At 44.9% G+C, this 18,628-nt stretch overlaps 1 protein-coding gene across 1 annotated transcript in view; it reads right to left on the bottom strand.

The window, feature by feature from the left end:
• The window catches only part of LOC146829236 (sodium- and chloride-dependent neutral and basic amino acid transporter B(0+)-like), a 393,036-nt gene that overhangs the window by 13,886 nt on the left and 360,522 nt on the right, over nucleotides 1–18,628 (bottom strand). Inside the window, exon 13 of the mRNA XM_085607866.1 lies at nucleotides 4,690–4,857. Coding sequence (XP_085463992.1) covers nucleotides 4,690–4,857 — 168 coding nt within the window. The remainder of the gene's footprint in view (nucleotides 1–4,689; nucleotides 4,858–18,628) is intronic.

An 18,628-nucleotide genomic window follows, 5' to 3' on the forward strand; every position in this document is an offset into this window, starting at 1 on the left:
TAATTTTGTACATGTATGTTTTTGAATGGATGAATGTGATTAGTGAATGGTGTGTGAGATCAGTGTGTTTGGAGTGAACAAATGAATGGTGTGAAGAATTTCGTTCAAAGAAGGTTCCATTAATGGATGGTGTAATCCTTGATGTTTTCTGGAAAATGGAAGGTTAAAAATGTAAATAAAAATAAATAAATTCATCAATAAATTCGACGAAAACAAAGGTCTTAGACGCATTTTGTTGTTCCCCAAGATGTGCCCTCATAAGTGAATTTGAGGTTTAAGATTAGTTGCAGTACTATCAGTTTTGTTGTTATCTATTATTAGAGGCCCAGCTTTACTGCTTTCGGCCTACCTCCAGTGTTGGTTTTGGTATACGGTTACACAGCCCATATGTGTGACTTGGAAAGCATTGCTTCAGGAGCACCATTGTTGCCAGGCCATCTGCAGCTTAAAATCCTGCAGTGAGACATGGCACAGGGAGGACCTCACACATGTATGAAAATCTATATGTATACATTAGTTTCATACACCCTTAAGCATGATCTGTAGTCCATATGCCATTTGCTTAATGTATAAAAGTGAAGCATATAATAAGAAAAGTATGTCCCTAAATCAACCAGCTGCAAACAAACTGTTTTGGCCTCATTTATAAATAGACCTTTTCCTACTGAGAGGCCTATTTGTGATTCAAAGTTAATTTAACACAATTCATGCTCGGAGACAGTTAGTTAAGTCCTTCAATTTTTTAAGATACTTTTCATAACTGTACTGGAAAAGCAACTTCAGAAGATCCTACTTTGTGCTGCCCAAAAGCCTCCATTAGTAATTAATTTAGCTCTATTGGACTTCACTGCTTCCGTTATTACACCTTGGGGTGCAAAAGCTTCACTGTCAGTAGAATAGTGCTGCTGCTTGTGAGAGCAGAAATGATGGGGGGCAGTATTCATTAATCACTTATCTAGGAATGTTACTGTTGGGAGTGAACAATAACAGACTGTCTAATGGCCAACTCTGAGGACCAGTTGCCAAGTAAGGCCTTATATTGGAGAAGACTTTCATCAGGGTAGCCCTCTCAGACAGTTGTCTCTGCTGAAACCAGTAGCATAGCTTCCAGGAGTTAAGTAGAGTTTTTCCATTGAACAGTTTTGTAATCTACCAAGATAATGTAATATTATGTTTGCGGGGCATGGCCTGACAAATAATTAATCTTCTCATAGTGCACAAAGAATTATTTGAGTAAAATCCATTTACAGCACATTATTCAGCTCTAGTTTTGTCTTTCATCTTTTGGATTTGTCTACATGGTTTGGAAATACATTGAAATATGCATTTTGATATGGTCCATAATTTTCTGATAACACACTAATGATCTTTTGCTGAATGTCAGAAAATGTAACAGTCACACATGCAGAGGAATAGATGTGGGAAGTTTGGAAGATGTGGCCAACTTTCTGAATAAAGATCTCCTAGGTCTGCATTCCTTTGTTGGTTTTCCACTTGATTTCAGAATGTGATCCTGGAAAAATGACTTGCTCTCTTTGTATGATGGTTACCATAGGTACCCAATTTATGAAATGCTAAATTTGAAAGCAATCTAAGTTGTCAGAGCTATAGGGGAGCAAACACAGCAGACAAGGTCTGCGCCCTAAATTTATGGATCCAACAATCACCAGCTGCTCATGCAGGAGTTAGGTTTAAGGCTGCCAGTCACCAGAAATTAAACCAGGATTCCATAGCTATTTTAAGTAGTATTACAAACGCAGCACAATAGGATGAGTTAAATAAGCTGACTTTATGTTGTATTACAAATGTTCAAATAGTCAATATGATTGGTCCTTTATATTATCATCACTGTGTATAACTAACATTCTGTTGAAACAAGGTGATCAGTATCATTTTAATTATGGAGGCCTACCCTAACCACTAATATATGTTTGAACAAGGACCTAGTTGGGTGTCTCCATGGCCTACATACACAAGTCTAGGGTTCAGTTAGATATGGTGAGTGGACTAATGATCAAATTCCTTTGCTCTAAATGGAGGTGTTAGGCAGGAGTGCTTCTTAGCTCTTATTTTGTGCTTGTTGTATATTAACAACCTTCATGCTACTCTTATGACACATGAACAAGACATGCACAAGATTAGTACCACCCTTATGTCAGTCCTATAGTATGCCAATGATATGCTGTTAACGGCCCAGACTCCTAATGGCCTGAAGATCCTCGATGATAAATGTGTAGAGTTCATGGGTAGCCTATATCCTGATACTAACCTTACTAAACTTTTTATATGGCTTGTGGCACAAGGAACTTTAAGCCAAGAGCCATGAATATCAATTGGGAGAATGTAGGGAAGGTCGATCATTCCCCCCAATTTCTTGGCATCAGGGCCTTTCCATACGATGACAAAAGTTCGCCCAGTTGGTTGGTGCATTGCTTAATTTTGCCCAGAATATCAGCAATAAACCAACCACACACTTGTTGGAAATCTATAAGTAAAGTTGCTTTACAATATTAACCTATGGGGCAGAACTATGGGGGTATTGCCCATCAAATAACCTTTAAGTGGATAAGAACAGTTTTTGAGGTTGTTATTGGTGTAATTGACCAACTCCACCATGTCAGTGGCGTGTTCGAGTAAGGTACACCTGTGTGCAAGAGCACAATGCAACAGTCCTGCCGGATTCCGGGGACTATATAAATAAAGTGAACGAGGGCTGAGGAGTGAGTTCCCCCAGTGTGTCCAGTCAAGTAAGTTCCCATGTTTGGTGTCCAATTATTGCAAGATGCAGCTTATACTGCAAAGCCATAGAGATCCGTTGTAGTCCTCCGTGACCGCCCAGGGCCGTCACTACAATTCGGTCTACATCAGCTGAACCTATTTTTGCATGAAAAACCGGGGCTGTGGTATGTGGGAGGCCTTATAAAACTGGTGCCAATGCAATTCGGGCTGTCTGCATGGGTTAATCCAAAAGCCACTCTAAGCAGAAAGATCATACAAGATTGCCTAGTATGCGATTTATGGCACAAAATCCCTTGGCTCAAGCTTATTAAACACACAGCTCAAATGCTTCGTAGGCTGGAATTATATGCCACCCCCAATTGTATTAGAAATAATGGGCTTCACTACGTAAAAAAATAATTGAAAGAGTATGTGACATCCACTCGAGGGGGCGAGGAAATAAACAAAAACAACATTTTATGGGATTATGTTGCCCCTGCAATGAACTTTCATCACAAATATTGCACTTTATTTTCTATGGTCTCTGAAAGACCCTCCAGGAACAAGGTGGTGGAAGTGCGGGAACTTAATTCGAGTTTTGTTTTGGGCAGCTTGACGGATAAGATGAGCGCACTGAAATTGGAATAGGGAATGGTCACTAGTTTGAAATATGAAGAACCAATATGGAGATTCTAGATGCACAGTCTTGATCAAGACATTGGTTCCTTTGTATTGAATGATACTTACTAGCAGAGGTTTAATATGAAGCTGATTTACACGTGTTGGCATTTGCAGGACGGTTTTGCAATGAGTACAGTTTCAAGCAAATTATGTATCATTTGTATAGAGGCATCTGCAGGACTGTTTTGCCATGAATATAGCTACAGGCAATTTATGCATCATTTGTCTGAAAATAACACTAATGAAAGTTTAAATATTTTTTATTTTGGATCTACATGTATAAACTGGTGCTTTCGAAAGTAATATAATGTGTACGAAAATATGTTTCAATTTATGTATGAGGCTTCAGGATTACAGACACTTTAAGTAAATGCATCAGAAAGTATTTGACATTAGTTTGGTCTTTTTTGTTCTGGTTGTGATTCTTAATTGTTTTCATACTCCCCACAACCCATTGGTAAATATAAAATCCTCCGCTATGTAATTCTGTGGGTTGATATGATCACTAATTTGGGGAGTACTTTTATTATTGTATGTACAAAATAGCAGACAAAATACAGTGCAGGCAAAATATTGTGTCAAGAATATTGAGGACAAAAATATAGTGAAGGTCGGTTTCTATGGGTATGCTTACCCAATTTTACTATACTCAGCTTCACATCTATGCACCTTGAGGATATACATAAATATCGTCAAAGTACGTAGATGTGGAGTTAAGAATAGTAAATCTATACTCATCTATTTTCACTTGCTTTCTTGATGTTTTGGTCATTGATATTTTCGACACGATTTTCTGCCCTTGTGATATTTTTGGCAATGATATTCTGTCAGATAACCACTTTTATGATTATTTTTAATAATAGAATGAACAGTTATTGATTAATGTAACCCTATCTGCTACCAGAGCACTACCTACTCAAAACATACATCCATATGACACATCCGAACCTATAAAAGATGATCCATCTCTTTTTTTTTTTGCAGAGTTTTATATAGCGCAAACTTGACGCGAATCCAATCAGGTATCAGAGCGCTTTACATAGCACCAGTTACGTTACATGAGGACACACATTTATTTTTTGTTAGACATCTATGTTTCCCAAGCAATTTGAAAGGAACTTTGAGATGTGGTGACATTTTGCTATGCGCATGTTACATTGAATTACAAATTAGTTCACAGTGTTTAGAGCACATGACTATGTTAGATTCATGCTATATTAACTCCAGCAGAGGTGCTTCTTGTTTCAGGGCATGCATGCCTCTGTAGAAAGCCTTATGTGATGTGCTTACCTGCCACAGGTTTCCTTCACTTCTGGCGATTTGTATGATGGCAATGAGAGGAATCCACATGACGCAAAAAATAATCATAAGCCAGCCAAGTGCAATACCCCAGCGAGGATACACATATTTACCATATGTGGGGGGAACAAATGTCACCAAAGACCAGACGAAAATGATCTGTTAAGGAAAAGAGATATTGACTGTTTAACTTCCTTTCACTTGTTGTTGCATGGTATTTTACATAAAATGCAAATAAGACAATCATTTAACTAATGTGTTTGCATAAACTGTGATAACAGGTCAATACTTGCATCCACATCATTTGTATTGTAGTGGAAGGACAAGTGACATTTCAAATAAGATATATAATGCTGTATAAATGCATATTTGAAAAATATTTCTAAAATAAAAAATACGTACTGGAGAGAGGCAGTTTAAATTAGTTAGTCTGTTAATAATGCTGGTAAAATAGTGAATTAAGACTTCTTTGAATGCCCAGGGAACTCACTGCCCCTGCAAGTGTTTAACCCCTGATGCGAATAGCCTTGTGCCACACGTGCCATGCAGCTACAGGACTTGTATGAGGGCTTTCTTACATTTTTGAACAGGTCCAGGTTATTTTAAGCTCAGGACTAAGCCTGGGCAAAGCACTACGCTACGCTCGCGTAGTTTGCGAAGTTCGCGCTACTTTGCACTACGCGAATTGCACGTAGCACAGTGCGAACACGCGTAGCGTAGTGTTGCGTAGTGATGCGGTCATTTTTTGCTTGCTCGCGGTCCTCAACCTCAAGTTGGCGACCGCAAGCAAGCAAAATGACATCCCGGCGAGACTTTTTCCTTGTTCGCGATCAGCAACATCAAGTTGGCGATCACGAGCATGGAAAATAAACCTCCCGGCGAGATTCCCAACGCGAGGAGGTCAGGTTTCTCATTGCGAGTGGTCGCGTATGCTCGCGTCCGCTCGCGATGAGAAACTACCAGTTCGCGTTGAGAAAGCTGCAGCTCGAGTAAAAATCTACTCGAGCAGCAGAAAACTACAGCTCGCACTGTGCAAGATGCCATTTTCAATGATTGCACAGTGCTGGTTGCGTGTCCGCACTGTGCAATCATTGAAAATGACATCTGGCACAGTGCGAACAAGGTACTACGCAGTTCACGAAGTGCTACGCATAGCTCGCGTAGTGCGAACTGCACTTTGCGTAGCTTCGCGAAGTGCTACTTCGTGAACTATGCCCAGGGTCAGGACCACAGAGCTGGGTTCAGATACAGTCCGCAAATGAGTGGTCAAGATATAAAATAGTAATCCTTAAATTAAACTTCGGAAGCCAACCCACCACCTTTTGTAGCACAAGTACCTCAAAAACTAATGAACAGATTCACACCAAACCCAAAAGGCTCTAGTCTAAGTAATATTCTAGTTTCACGCCAAGTTTATTGTAATTCCATTCAGCATTTTGAGCTTGCATGGGAAACCCAACATTTGTCCTCTTTGTAGAATTCCCACACCAGCCCCTTCTTGCATAAAAATAAACATGCCAGAATGTTGCCAAATGCCAGGCAGTTGAGAAATATCATGCAGATCCTCAAAACACAGCGCCTCCAAAGTTCCAGGTTCACCCTTGCGATATAAGAGGGCACAGTTCCAACACCGAGACAGTTGTTCCATCCTCGAGTCTGGATCGCTGAACATGTAGCTCCGTCCGTTTGTCTTACAGATGTGATTTTAGTTTGTTTTTTACTGAAATTCATTTAATTGCACATCTTGAGGCATGGTTCTACCATTTTCTGAAGGGTATAGTACGTTTTCTCCTCTCTTTTGCAAAAGCCTGCATGCCGTCACTGGTTGCCCAATGCCCATCTTGTGGAAAATGTGACTCCAGAAACATATTCCATACAGGAGCCCCATGTCTACCAAACACCATTCATCAAACTCAAAGGCAAGGAACATTAAAGAGCAATTTCAGAAAAAGAAAAAAGATCACCGGTTTTGCCATTCCTGGTGCTCCTGGTCACTATAGTGCTTAACATCAAAGACATCTACGTCTGAAGTGAGGCTTCATTTAACATCAAGATATCTGATGTTAGGAGCTTTGGTTGCAAAATTGTCCATATGTACGCCGTCAAGAACTACAGCAAAAAAACAGTGCTTTCCAAATCATTGCCTTGGGCAACACTACAAAAGAGGCATCTATCCTCGTTCCCTCCAAAGAGGATACTGACTACGGACATCACCCCCTCCCAGGACCTCTGCAACAAGCTCGGCTCCTACTTCCATCTGAAGATCAAGGGCCTCTACGACAACTTCAACGACCAGACACTGGACTCTGAAACCACTCTATCCTCCAGCAACGCCAGCCAGCCGAGCATCTCCTCCTGGACCCCAGTCGCCACCGAAGACACAGCATCAACCATGACCAGCACCCACTCAGGAGCCCCCATGGCCCTCTGCCCCCGCGCATTTTTCCCAGAGCTGCCGCCATCATCCCCCCAGAACTACGTCTCACCATCAACGCCACCTTCGAAACTGGCATCTTTCCCGACGACTGGAAACGTGCACAAGTCAGACCCCTACTCAAGAAGCCCTTAGCAGATCCCACGGATAACTACCGACTCATCTCCCTCCTTCCCTCTGCGGCAAAGTCACAGAGAAGACAGTCAAAATCCAACTAATTAAATTCTTTGAAGAAAACTCCATTCTCGACCCCTCCCAATCCGGATTCCGCAGCAATCACAGCACTGAGACCATGTTACTCGCCATAAAAGACGACATCCGCACCACCCTACTTGACCTCTCAGCAGCCTTTGAACCCATCTCCCACCGCAACTCACCACCAGACTCCACCGAGCCGGCATACAGGGAACCGCCCTCGACTGGCTCCGCTCCTTCCTCACTGGCAGGACCCAAAGAATCAGACTCCCACCCCTCCTCTCCGAACCCACGGAAATCGACTGCAGAGTACCCCAAGGATCGTCGCTCAGCCCCACGCTCTTCAACATCTACATGGCCCCCCTCACTGCCAGAGTCAGACAGCACGGACTCAGCATAGTATCTTACGCCGAAGATACCCAGCTCATCCTCTCCCTCCTCAAGGACCCCATCACCACCAGACTCAACTTCCAGGAAGGAATGTAAAAGGGCACATCCTGGATGAGCAGCGGCTGCCTGAAGCTCAACTCGGAGAAGACAGAGGTCCTCATCCTCGGACCCTCCCCCTCTGCATGGGACAACTCCTAGTGGCCCAGCTCCCTCGGCAGCCCCCGACCCTCACGGACCACACCCGAAACCTCAGCATCGTACTTGACTCCTCCCTCTCCATGACCTGACAGGTCAATGCCGTTGCCTCCACCTGCTTCCACACCCTCCGCATCCTCCGAAAGACCTTCAAATGGATCTCCCCCGAATGAAGAAAGACCGTCATCCACGCACTCATAACCAGCAGACTGGAATACGAAACACTCAGCCGGGACCAACAAGTCTCTGCTCCGCAAACTCCAGACCATACAGAACTCCACAGCCAGACTCGTCTTGGGCATCCCACGACACAAACAAATTACCCAACACCTATGAATCCTCCACCAGCTCCCTGTCGAGAAAAGAGTAACCTTCAAGATAAACACCCACGCCTACAAATACCTCAACAAGACCGGACCCCAATTCTTCAGTGACAGAATCTCCTTCCATGTATCCATGAGGAACCTCTGATCCGCCGACCTCGCCGAACCCCCACGCATCCCCAGACGAAGAACGGGTGAAAGAACCTTCTACATCCTACAAGACCTGGAACGAGCTGCCAATCAACATCAGACATGCCCCTACCCTGCACATTTTCAGGAATACCCTCAAGAACTGGCTCTTCGAATGACCGAAGCGGCCCCCTCCCCCAGCGCCTTGAGACCCTCATGGGTGAGTAGCGCACTTACAATTTCCCTGATTGACTGATTGATTAATTGATTGATTGACTGAAGAACCTTGATGGCAATCATCAGCTCAGAAAGATAAGCCTCTTCTGTCTAATGAAATTTTCATAAGACTGAATATTGTTATGCCTCAATTGTATGTGTCAATGTTAAGGAGTGTAATTCTAATTCCACATTTATAACCTGATAGGAGGACTTCCAGGCCTCTCAGAGTCATGACACTGCAAGAGATACCACCACTCCCGATTCATCATTGGGTGCTTGTAGGCCAGCTTCACTTCTGTAAGCAGACCACCAGCAGGACAGCCTCATATTAATGATTTTATGACTTTCTGTAGGTTCTGGCAAGGGCTGCCACCTAGCATATAATTGCTGCGGAAATGCAGCAAACTCTGATCCTATATCTTTTATCATTTTTAATTAGAGATCCAGCGTGATTCTTTTCAGTGCCTGAAGTGGAAAGTTAGAAGAGCAGGTGCTCACTATTCCAGAATAGACTTTTGGAACTAAGAAGTGTCGGTACTCTTTAATTAAACATTTTTCACCTGCTGTAGCGTGCTAGTACTCTCCCTTTTAAGTGAAACAGGAGTAGGTGGCCATTAACTGATAGTAACTTGCTATATTGCCACACTGGAAAAAATCAATCACCAATACATCAGATAAAATATATATTTACAATTCAAGTATTCAGATAGTATAAAAAGATAAAAATATACGTCATGTAGTTACTCTTTAGGGCCAGTATATCTGGAGAATTAGTAAAAATCTGTTTTATTTGACCAGGTCATTCTAATTTCATCCCAGATACATAAGCCCCTGATACCCGACTTGCGCAAGAGTTTCGGTTTTAAAGACATCTCTGTGAGGAGTGTCTATGGCACAGGTTTTTTGCATCATACAAAGATCAAAACTATCCATGAAGTGTCCCCAATCTAAAACATTAATCTTAGATGTAATACCAGAGATGTTCAAGCTTACCAAAGAAACTTTACTGGAGAGTTCTCCATTTACTCCTCTTACCATAATTGCATTAGATTCCATTGATGGTTTATAAGTATTTAAGTTGCCAATTTGGTTGCTGGCATGGGGGGGTCTCTGGTGTCTTCTTCTTGGCAAATAAGCGAAACTCGTGTTATAGTGTTCAGTCAAGCTACCCTCGGTAGATCAGATTCCAATTGCCCGACCACCCAGCTTACACCCCACAGCTTTTAATTATTTTTGAGCTGGCTAGTGACGAAGATGGGACATCTAAGTCACCTAAAGGTGAAAATCGATTCCCAAGCCTTCTTGACCCTCCACAACATCAACTTCCGTTTAGAAGACAGAAATGGCCTATGCTCCACAACACCCCTCGAAAGCCTGAACAACATCGGACTTACTCAGCTAGTCATGGAACCAATACACATTGTAGGACACACCCTAGACCCTATTTTCTCCAATAGCAACAGCATCAAGTACATCTCCACTCCACCACTCACATGGACTAACCACTTGATCATCCTTTTCCAAATCAGCACATTGCAAGCCAACACATCCATCAATGTCAGCCAACCCAACAGCACGAGCAGACTCCCTCACACCCATCAAATCCAACAATCAATGGAGAACCAAAAATCAGGACCTCGAAGACCCCAAATGACACTGAAAACAGCTAGAAAGCAAATTGAGAGCCAACCAAGAAACTTCCGTCACAACCACCTACAAGGCAGCATTCAGATGTGACCACCAGCAACTGAGAGACCCAAGAAAAGAGAGCCAGCTGAACGCATTGAAGGGAGCTTTAACAGATGCAAGGACGTCTTCTCGATTGAGAAGGCATTCATTACACCTTCAGCCTACGTCAACAGTATCAGCCCCTCCGAAATTCTCTACGACATGCTATCAAACTTCCTCAGAAAAATCGTAAATATCTACAACGTCACTCACGAACCAGATCCCAGAGATCTCATCCCAAACCTGCCCATCATCTTCTAAAACAGCCAACTGAAAGAATGGAAAACTCTCAAAGAGAAGATACAGAGAAGATTATGCAGACCATCTACTCAGGGGTCCCAAAAGATCCATGCCCCCACCACATCTGCAGCCTCGAAGAGTGGCCAATCAGCACCCTCCTCATCCACATCATCAACTGTTGGACTTGGCCCTTTTTGCAGGGTCGTCCCTGAACTTTTTGCCCTCCTCCTGGTACTTTTCCTGACCTGGTGTTGGTGGTTTTAGGACTCTGGGTACTTAATCACTGCTGTTCAGTGTTAAAGTGCATGTGCTCTCTATGGTAAATGTAGTAAGATTGGTCTACACCTGTTTGGCGTATTTAATTTACCTATCAGTCCCTTGTAAAGTGGTATATCATATACCCAGGGCCAGTAAATTAAATGCTACTGGTGGGCTTGCAGCGCTGCTTGCACCACCCACCTGCTGGCTATTGCAGACTGGATGACAGCAAGCTGTCTGCAGTTAAACACCAGGAAATCCGAAATTCTACTGTTAGGGAGGGACCGCAATCTGTGGTCAGAGCAGTGGTGGCCAGATGCATTGAGGCCTGCACCTCTGCCTAAGGAGACAGTGGACAGTGAAAAATTTGGGGGTATGGATGGACAGTTGGCTGTCTTTTGAAGCCCAATCTAAAGCGGTCATGGGGTTTGTTCTTGGCTTTTGTGTGGACTCAAGCCTCTTTTAGAGTTTTTTGACTCGCAAACCTGCCAGACCATTATCCAAGCTATGATTTTGTCGAGGTTGGATTATTGTAACTCCCTCTACCTAGGCTCTAATAAATCTGAGCTCCAGCGCCTACAAAGGGCACAAAATGCGGCAGCACGCACTCTGTTTGCTCTCCCGAAATGTTGCTCAGCGTCAGAGCTTCTGCCTAAGCTACACTTGCTGCCTGTTGATAAAAGAATCCAGCTTAAGACATTGTGCTTCGCTCACAAAATTCTGACCAAACAAGCGCCCCTCTGTCCTAACTGATCTGCTGGCGCCGTATCCACAGCGACAGACGTTACGCTCAGCCAACCAGTTTCTAGCTTACTCCTCCGAATTCTTCGCGCTAGAGCCGGGGGTCGCCGTACTCTGGAATTCTCTTCCGGTTACTATCAGGTATTCAGAACAATCTAGCTTTTAGAAAGGCTATAAAAACCTGGTTATTCCCATCCTAATCGCACTTCCTTGCTGCTTCTCTACTGCGCAACGTGTTACCTGGGTAGCGCTGGGACGCCCCATCTCTGGGGCAGCCATGCACTGTACAAATCTCCTAACATAACATAACATTTTTACATAACCTTGTGTGGAGTTTCTTTTGTGGTGTGCCTAGTGTGTGTGTTGTGCAAACACTTTACACATTGCCTCTGGGATAAGCCTAACTGCTCTGCCAAGCTACCAAGGGGGTGAGCAGGGGTTATCTTTAGTGTGTAACTCCCTTACCCTGACTAGAGTGGTGGTTTCTACCTGGCTTAGACGCTTGCCCTTACCACTGTGACGCATGGTTGCACTACAAACTCTGCATTTAGACAAAATCACGTGTTTGAGCATTTCTCCTGATTTTTTTACATTTCTCCTCAAAAGTGTTATTTTTGAACTGTGCACTCCTGTTGCAACTCTTACACTTTGGTCTCCCGTGTTGCACTTGTGTCTTAGTGCCTTGCCAAAATGGAATCTGCCTTTCTGTATCGTGATCTCTTCAAATACAGTAGGGGGGAGTTGGAGGAGTTCTGTGAGGAGAGAGACATAGCAGTGAGTGGATCAGACACCCAGCTAAGCCTTCAGAAAGTCCTGCTCCAATGGCAAGAGGATGAATGGAGACATGAGTACTATGAGGGGACGGGTCCCCAGTCCGCACATCAAGAGGGTGGTGGGTCTGAGGGTGGTCCTGAAGAGTCTGCACAGGAGGGAGCAAATGACAGGGCAGGGATGCCAGTAGATAGTGAGGACCCCGTAGAGCGGGAGTCCCTTGCTGGGTCCAGTGCAGGGAGCAGTACCCCATCCCTTTCCCTGTCCCCAGAGGAGTGGGTGGATAGGAGGGAAGAAAGGGAGCATCAGCTGGCTTTGGAGAGGCTCAGATTAGAGCAGCTTGAAAAACAAGGAGAGGGGCTCATTAAAGTCCAAAGGGACAGAGCACCAGAAACTATGTAGTTAAAAAGATTTTTCTCTTTGGACTAATATAGAAAATTGCACCTTAGATAATCCACTTATACCATTCTATCAACTACACACTATCCCAAGGTGTCCGAAACCCAGTCTCAGGGCCTGGAGGGTTCCTTCTGGGAACACCAGGTGGGGACATTAAGCTGTACTGGTAGGCCATCGGTTGAGTGGGATCTCCTAGTGTCAGGAGAACTTGGAGCATCTGTAAGCATAGCTCCACCAGTTCTGGTGTTTGCCAGTGCCACTCCTGAGTGGAGGGTGCAGAAGTCCAGATGGAGGAGTGAGAGGGGGATGCGGTCTCCAGTGGGAGAACCAGTGGGTCAGGGGCCAGCCTCCTAGGAGTGAACATGGTGACACCACTTCTGCTTTGGTGGGTCTTCGCACACTGTCAGATGGACAGGGGTCGGGAGATCAGCTCCAGGCAGACTGTCACGCAACACATGAGGTATGGGTTACCCTGGGGGTGCATGTGTGCTCCCCAGGATGTCCTAGTGTGCCAGGCAGGTGCGCAACCACAGGGTGTAGTCCCTGGCTTGGGAGGCCATGTTCAGAAGGTTATGCCTGACCTGGAGGGAAGGACATCTGTAACCAGTGTCCCTACCATTTCGTCTTCTAGGGGTACCACTCCAGGTGGGAGGGTGCAGAACTCTGGTAGGGGGTGCATAGGGAGGGAGTCCTCGCCTCTGGCCCCGGTTCAACCTGAGGGTTTAGACCCTAGGTTGGTAGACCAGTTGCAGGGTAGAAATCCCGAACTGGTGGGAGAATTGTGTGGAAGGGCAGATTCCAGCGTCATGACAGTTTTGTGTTCTGAGGGTGCCTCTCCTAGGAGGAGAGTGCGGGACCCCAGAAGGATGTGTAGGGGAGGAGATACTCACCCGTGACTCCTGGTCAGCCTGATGGTGCAGACCCTGGGTTGAGGGATCAGTGGCAGTTTAGGACTGCACTGATGAGAGGTAGAGTGGAGAATGCATACTATGTACCTGGGGCTACTGCCCCCCACTCTGTGAGATGGCAAGGACCAGAGACATCTGGAAGGGCTAGGGCCTGGCCCTGGCTGCGGACAGCTAGGTAGTCCCAGTGGGGTAGCTTAGTTGGTCCTGGGAGCTTCGACACAGGGAACCACATGGGTTCAGATTGGTGTGGAACTGGAGTGTGCCCCTGCAGTTGCAGGCCAGTGTCTGTGTTTTATCAAGGTATTGATTGGGCTACCTTGGCTTTAGGCTGGAAGGGGGTTGCGTTGGACTTGGCCCTTTTTGCAGGGTCATCCCTGAACTTTTTGCCTTCCTCCCGGTATTCTTTCTGACCTGGTGTTGGTGGTTTCAGGACTCTGGGCACTTTATCACTGCTGTTCAGTGTTAAAGTGCATGTGCTCCCTATGGTAAACGTGGTAAGATTGGTCTACACCTGTTTGGCGTATTTAATTGACTTATCAGTCCCTTGTAAAGTGGTATATCATATCCTCAGGGCCAGTAAATTAAATGCTACTGGTGGGCTTGCAGCGCTGCTTGCACCACCCACCAAAGTAGCCTTTCAAGCATGTCTCAGGCCTCTGCCATTGCAGGCTCTGGGTGCACAGTTTACTGGCACATAAAGTGGGTGCCAAGTTTATGACTCCCCTTTTACTACATATCATTCACCCCTAAGGAAGGCCCTAGCTAGCCCTGTGGGCAGGGTGCGCTGTAGGTTAAAGGTAGGACATGTGTCTTAACTCCGTGGCATGTCCTGGTAGTGTCAAACAGCCATTTTGGTTTTTCAGTACTGTGAGGCTGCACTCTCAAAGGAATGCATTGGGGATTCCCTGATATGTGTTTCAGTGGTAATTCCTGACATGATCCCCGAGACTTCAGAATACAGGAGGCAAGCCAGAAAGCCCTTGGAGATCACTTGGAGGGAGGGCAGAGTCCAGCTCTTCTTTCAGCAGAGTCAGGGAGCAGCTGGCCAACAAGCAGAAAAGCAGTTCTTCCAGAAAAGAAAGCAGTCCAGTTGAGTCCTTTAGGCAGCACAGCCGTCTTTTGACAGAGGTTCAGTTCAAGATCCAGAAGTGTCTGATTTTAGGGGGTCAGAGACCCAGTACTTATACCCAAAAGTGTCTTTGATGTAGGGTGACTTGAAAGCAGCTCTCTGGAGTGCACAAGGATCCCTTCCAACCCAGTCCTGTCTGTTAGGATAATCCTGGGGATTAAATCAGTGCTTTGTCTGTGGACAGGACACTACTTATTGAAGTGTAAGTGTCAGCCCTTCCCATTCCTCTCTGCCCAGAAAGACCCCTCGGAATGCATATGAATGGAGATGAGTACTCAGAATGCTGAGGAGCCTCACCTTCCTGTGTTTGTGACTGTCTAGAGAGAACAAATAAATTGTAGCTCTCACCCAACCGAGATGTGTATTGGAGACCAGCTGTTAGGCACAAAAAAGCTAAGAGCTGAGAAATCTCCTTTTTCTAAAAGTTGCATTTGTAAAACAGTAATGTTAAATCCAACTTCATCAGTAAAGAGGATTTATCAAAACGATTTCAAACATATAAAAAATGAAAAAACCACTCTGCTCTGATCAGGATTTACAGCTTAAAAGTGTATTAAGAAACTCCCAATACTGGCTATGAGAGGGGTGGTGAAATAGGCTGTTTGTCACTACTAGTGCATGCAAAACATAAAGGTACATGTCCTACCTTTTACTTACATAGCCCACTACCCTTAGGGGTGAAGTATATGGAATTGTAAGGCTTGGTAAGTGGTCTTAAATGCCAAGTCAATGTGGCAGTAAACTCTCAAATCTGAGTTTGAAAGATTACGTTGTGGGTGGCACAATTTGTGCTGCAGGCATTCTAGTAGCATATTTGGAGTGCAGAGCCTGGGTATATGGTATACTACTTTTCAAGGGACTTACCAGCACAACAAATATGCCAATCAGGTATACACCAATGCCATCATGTTTAGGGGAGAAGCACTTGCACTTTAGCATTAGTTAGCAGTGGTGAAGTGCTCAGAGTCCTAAGGCCAACAAAACAAATTAACAAAAATGGGAGGCAGAAGGCAAAAGGTCTGGGGAAAGACCACCCTTTAGGATGACAAGTTTAACATGGGCAATCAATCTGTTTGCAGGGAAAAAAACCAGCATCAAAATTGCCCTCATCGCAGCCACGGAAAACATTCACACCATCATGGACTGAGGAGAAACAGCAGCCCTCATCCTCTTTGACTTCTCCGCGGCATTCAAAACAGTCTCCCACAGCACAATTATCAAAAGACTACATGAGGTCGGAAAACAAGGAATCACAGTCAACTGGATCTGCTCCTTCCTGACGGAAAGAATCCAAAACGTCAGACTCCCTCCTTCATATGGGAGACAAAGAACCTGATCTGCGGAGTCCCCAAAGGATTGTATCTCAGCCTGACCCTGTTCAACATCTACATGACTCCACTCACCAACATCCTTTGATCCCAAGGTATCACCATCATCTCCTATGCTGAGACACCACACTCATGCTCTCCCTGACAAACAAGACAACCACCACAAAAACCAAATCCACCAACTGCATGACCTAGGTAGCTGAATGGATGAGAACCAACTGCCTGAAGCTCAACTCCGACAAGACTGAAGTTCTGATTTTCGGAAATTAGACCTTCCCATGGGATGACACCTGGTGGCCGACAGAACTATGACCAATACTAACATATGTCGACCATGTCAGAAATCTCGGGACCATACTGGATGACAAACTCAACATGACGCCACAAGTCAACTTAGTAACTGCTACCTGTTTCCATATCCCACGTATGCTGCGAAAGCTCTTCAAGTGTCTCCGACAAACCACCAGCCGAACTATCACGCAAACACTCTTCACAAGCAGACTCGGCTTAGGTGAATACACTCTGCACCAGAATCGGCAAGCAACTCTTACACAGACTTCAGACCATGCAGAAGGCTGCTGTGAGACTCATATTCAACCTCCCTCACTGTACTCACATTTCACCTCACCTCAGGGTACTCCAATGGTTACACATCCACAAACAAAGCAAATTCAAACTCCTCACACATACTTACAAAGCTCTGTACAACACCAGACCAGCATACCTAAACAAAGGCATACACTTTACTTAGCATCCTGAACACATATGCTCAGCCTCACTCTCACTCACACACAACTCCTAAATCCACAAAAACAGATCAGGAGGTCGATCGTTCTGCTACATCGCACCGAAAGCATGGGACGACTTCCCACAACATATCAGAGCTATGTGAGAACTTGAGTTGTTGGTTGACTGGGGTGGCAGCCCTGGTCAAACAACAGCCACAAGCCAGGGAAGGGTCAACCACAAAAAGTCACAAAATTAATCTGTGCTTAACCTTGGGAAGCTTGGCACAAGAAGCAGTCAGGCTTAACTTAGAGGCAATGTGTAAAGTATTTATGTACTGCACAAACAGTAATAAAGTGGAAACATACCACAAGAAAAATCCCACACCAATTTTGTAAAATAGAGTACATTTTAATAAATTATTTGACACCAAATCAACAGAAATCCAATCAGTAGAACCAGAGCTATGAATTCTTAAAGTGTTTAGTACAAACTAGTGCCTAAAAGATCAAAGCGCCATTCATGGACATCTGGTTGCGTGATACTGGGTCAAAGTAAAACAATATGGCTGACCGCGATGGAGGGCAGGTCAGATACAAGAACTGCATTCGGCCTGGTCAGTGGCTACCTTCAGACTTAGAAGAATTTTCAAGAAAAATGTTCTGAGAAGGTACAGTTCAGTGGGCCAAGGCTGCAGGTGGTGTCCAAGTAGGGAGCGTTGTCATCAGGGAGCCGCTGGATGAAGTCGCAGTGAAGATTTCTACGTTTAAACACTTTTTTGGAAGTTGAAAATCTCCAGCGGGACAAGGCAGGAGGCTGTAGCCCTAAGACAGTTCCAGGACTTTAGATACCCTTTGGCGAAGGACTGCTAAACAGGATTTGTTGGTGTGGAGAAGAATGTAGCGGGAGCAGTGCAAAGTCATGCCGACCGGCGGTGCACTTGGACAGACCAATGAGCACATTCATCCTGGTCTTCCCTCGGATATCAGAGCAGTTTCTAGCCAATCATTTTCTAAGTCCCAAGTTCGGGATTTTGGCTATCTGGACAAATTTACCACCACAACCAAGGGTCCTGGACTGGTGAAACATCACTTGGGTTTTCAGGACTCACTCAGGCTGGGTCCAAGGGCGGGTTTCGTGTGGCTCTGAACAGGAGGCCTGCACACTAGCCCTTGGAGTTACTCTGGTAGTCCTGGGTTCAGGTAAAGATGCAGGATTAAAACCACAGGGCTGGCCTCTGATGGTTCAGAGCAGGCTCCAGGCAGTATAGCAGGCCAGCAACAGAAGGACACAGCAGCAGACAGTACTCTGAAAGTCCTTCTGCAGGTTCAGAAATTGAAATGAGGAGTGGGTCTGAGGGCCCTATTTTTATACCTGGTGCCTTCTTTGAAGTTGGAAGAATTTTCTAGAGGTTCCTTTTTGAAGTGCTTGGAATTTCCTGACTCACCTTCCCAGACTCCAAGTTGGCTCCACAATGTGGCGGTGACAAGTCATATGTGTGAAGGGAGTACAGAGCCTATTCAGTTGCAAGCAGAATTGTGCCCAGTTCCACCCCCATACTGCCAGCAGATGGCTCATTCAGGTACACCTAATCCCTCTATTGTGTGACTGTCTGGAAGGAATTCACAAAGTCTAACTGTTTGTTACACCGAGTCATGTGACCCAGGGAAGGCTGCTGGCACCAAATGGCTAAGGGCAGGAAAATTTGAACTTTCTAAAAGTGATATTTTCAAAATTGTAATTACAAATCTGTCTTTAACATTGCAGAGAATTTTTTATTTCAATTCTTAGATACTTAACATGAAATGCTTATCTGT

This window comes from Triturus cristatus, chromosome 5_2 (genome assembly GCF_964204655.1).
Source record: "Triturus cristatus chromosome 5_2, aTriCri1.1, whole genome shotgun sequence".
NCBI lineage: Eukaryota > Metazoa > Chordata > Amphibia > Caudata > Salamandridae > Triturus > Triturus cristatus.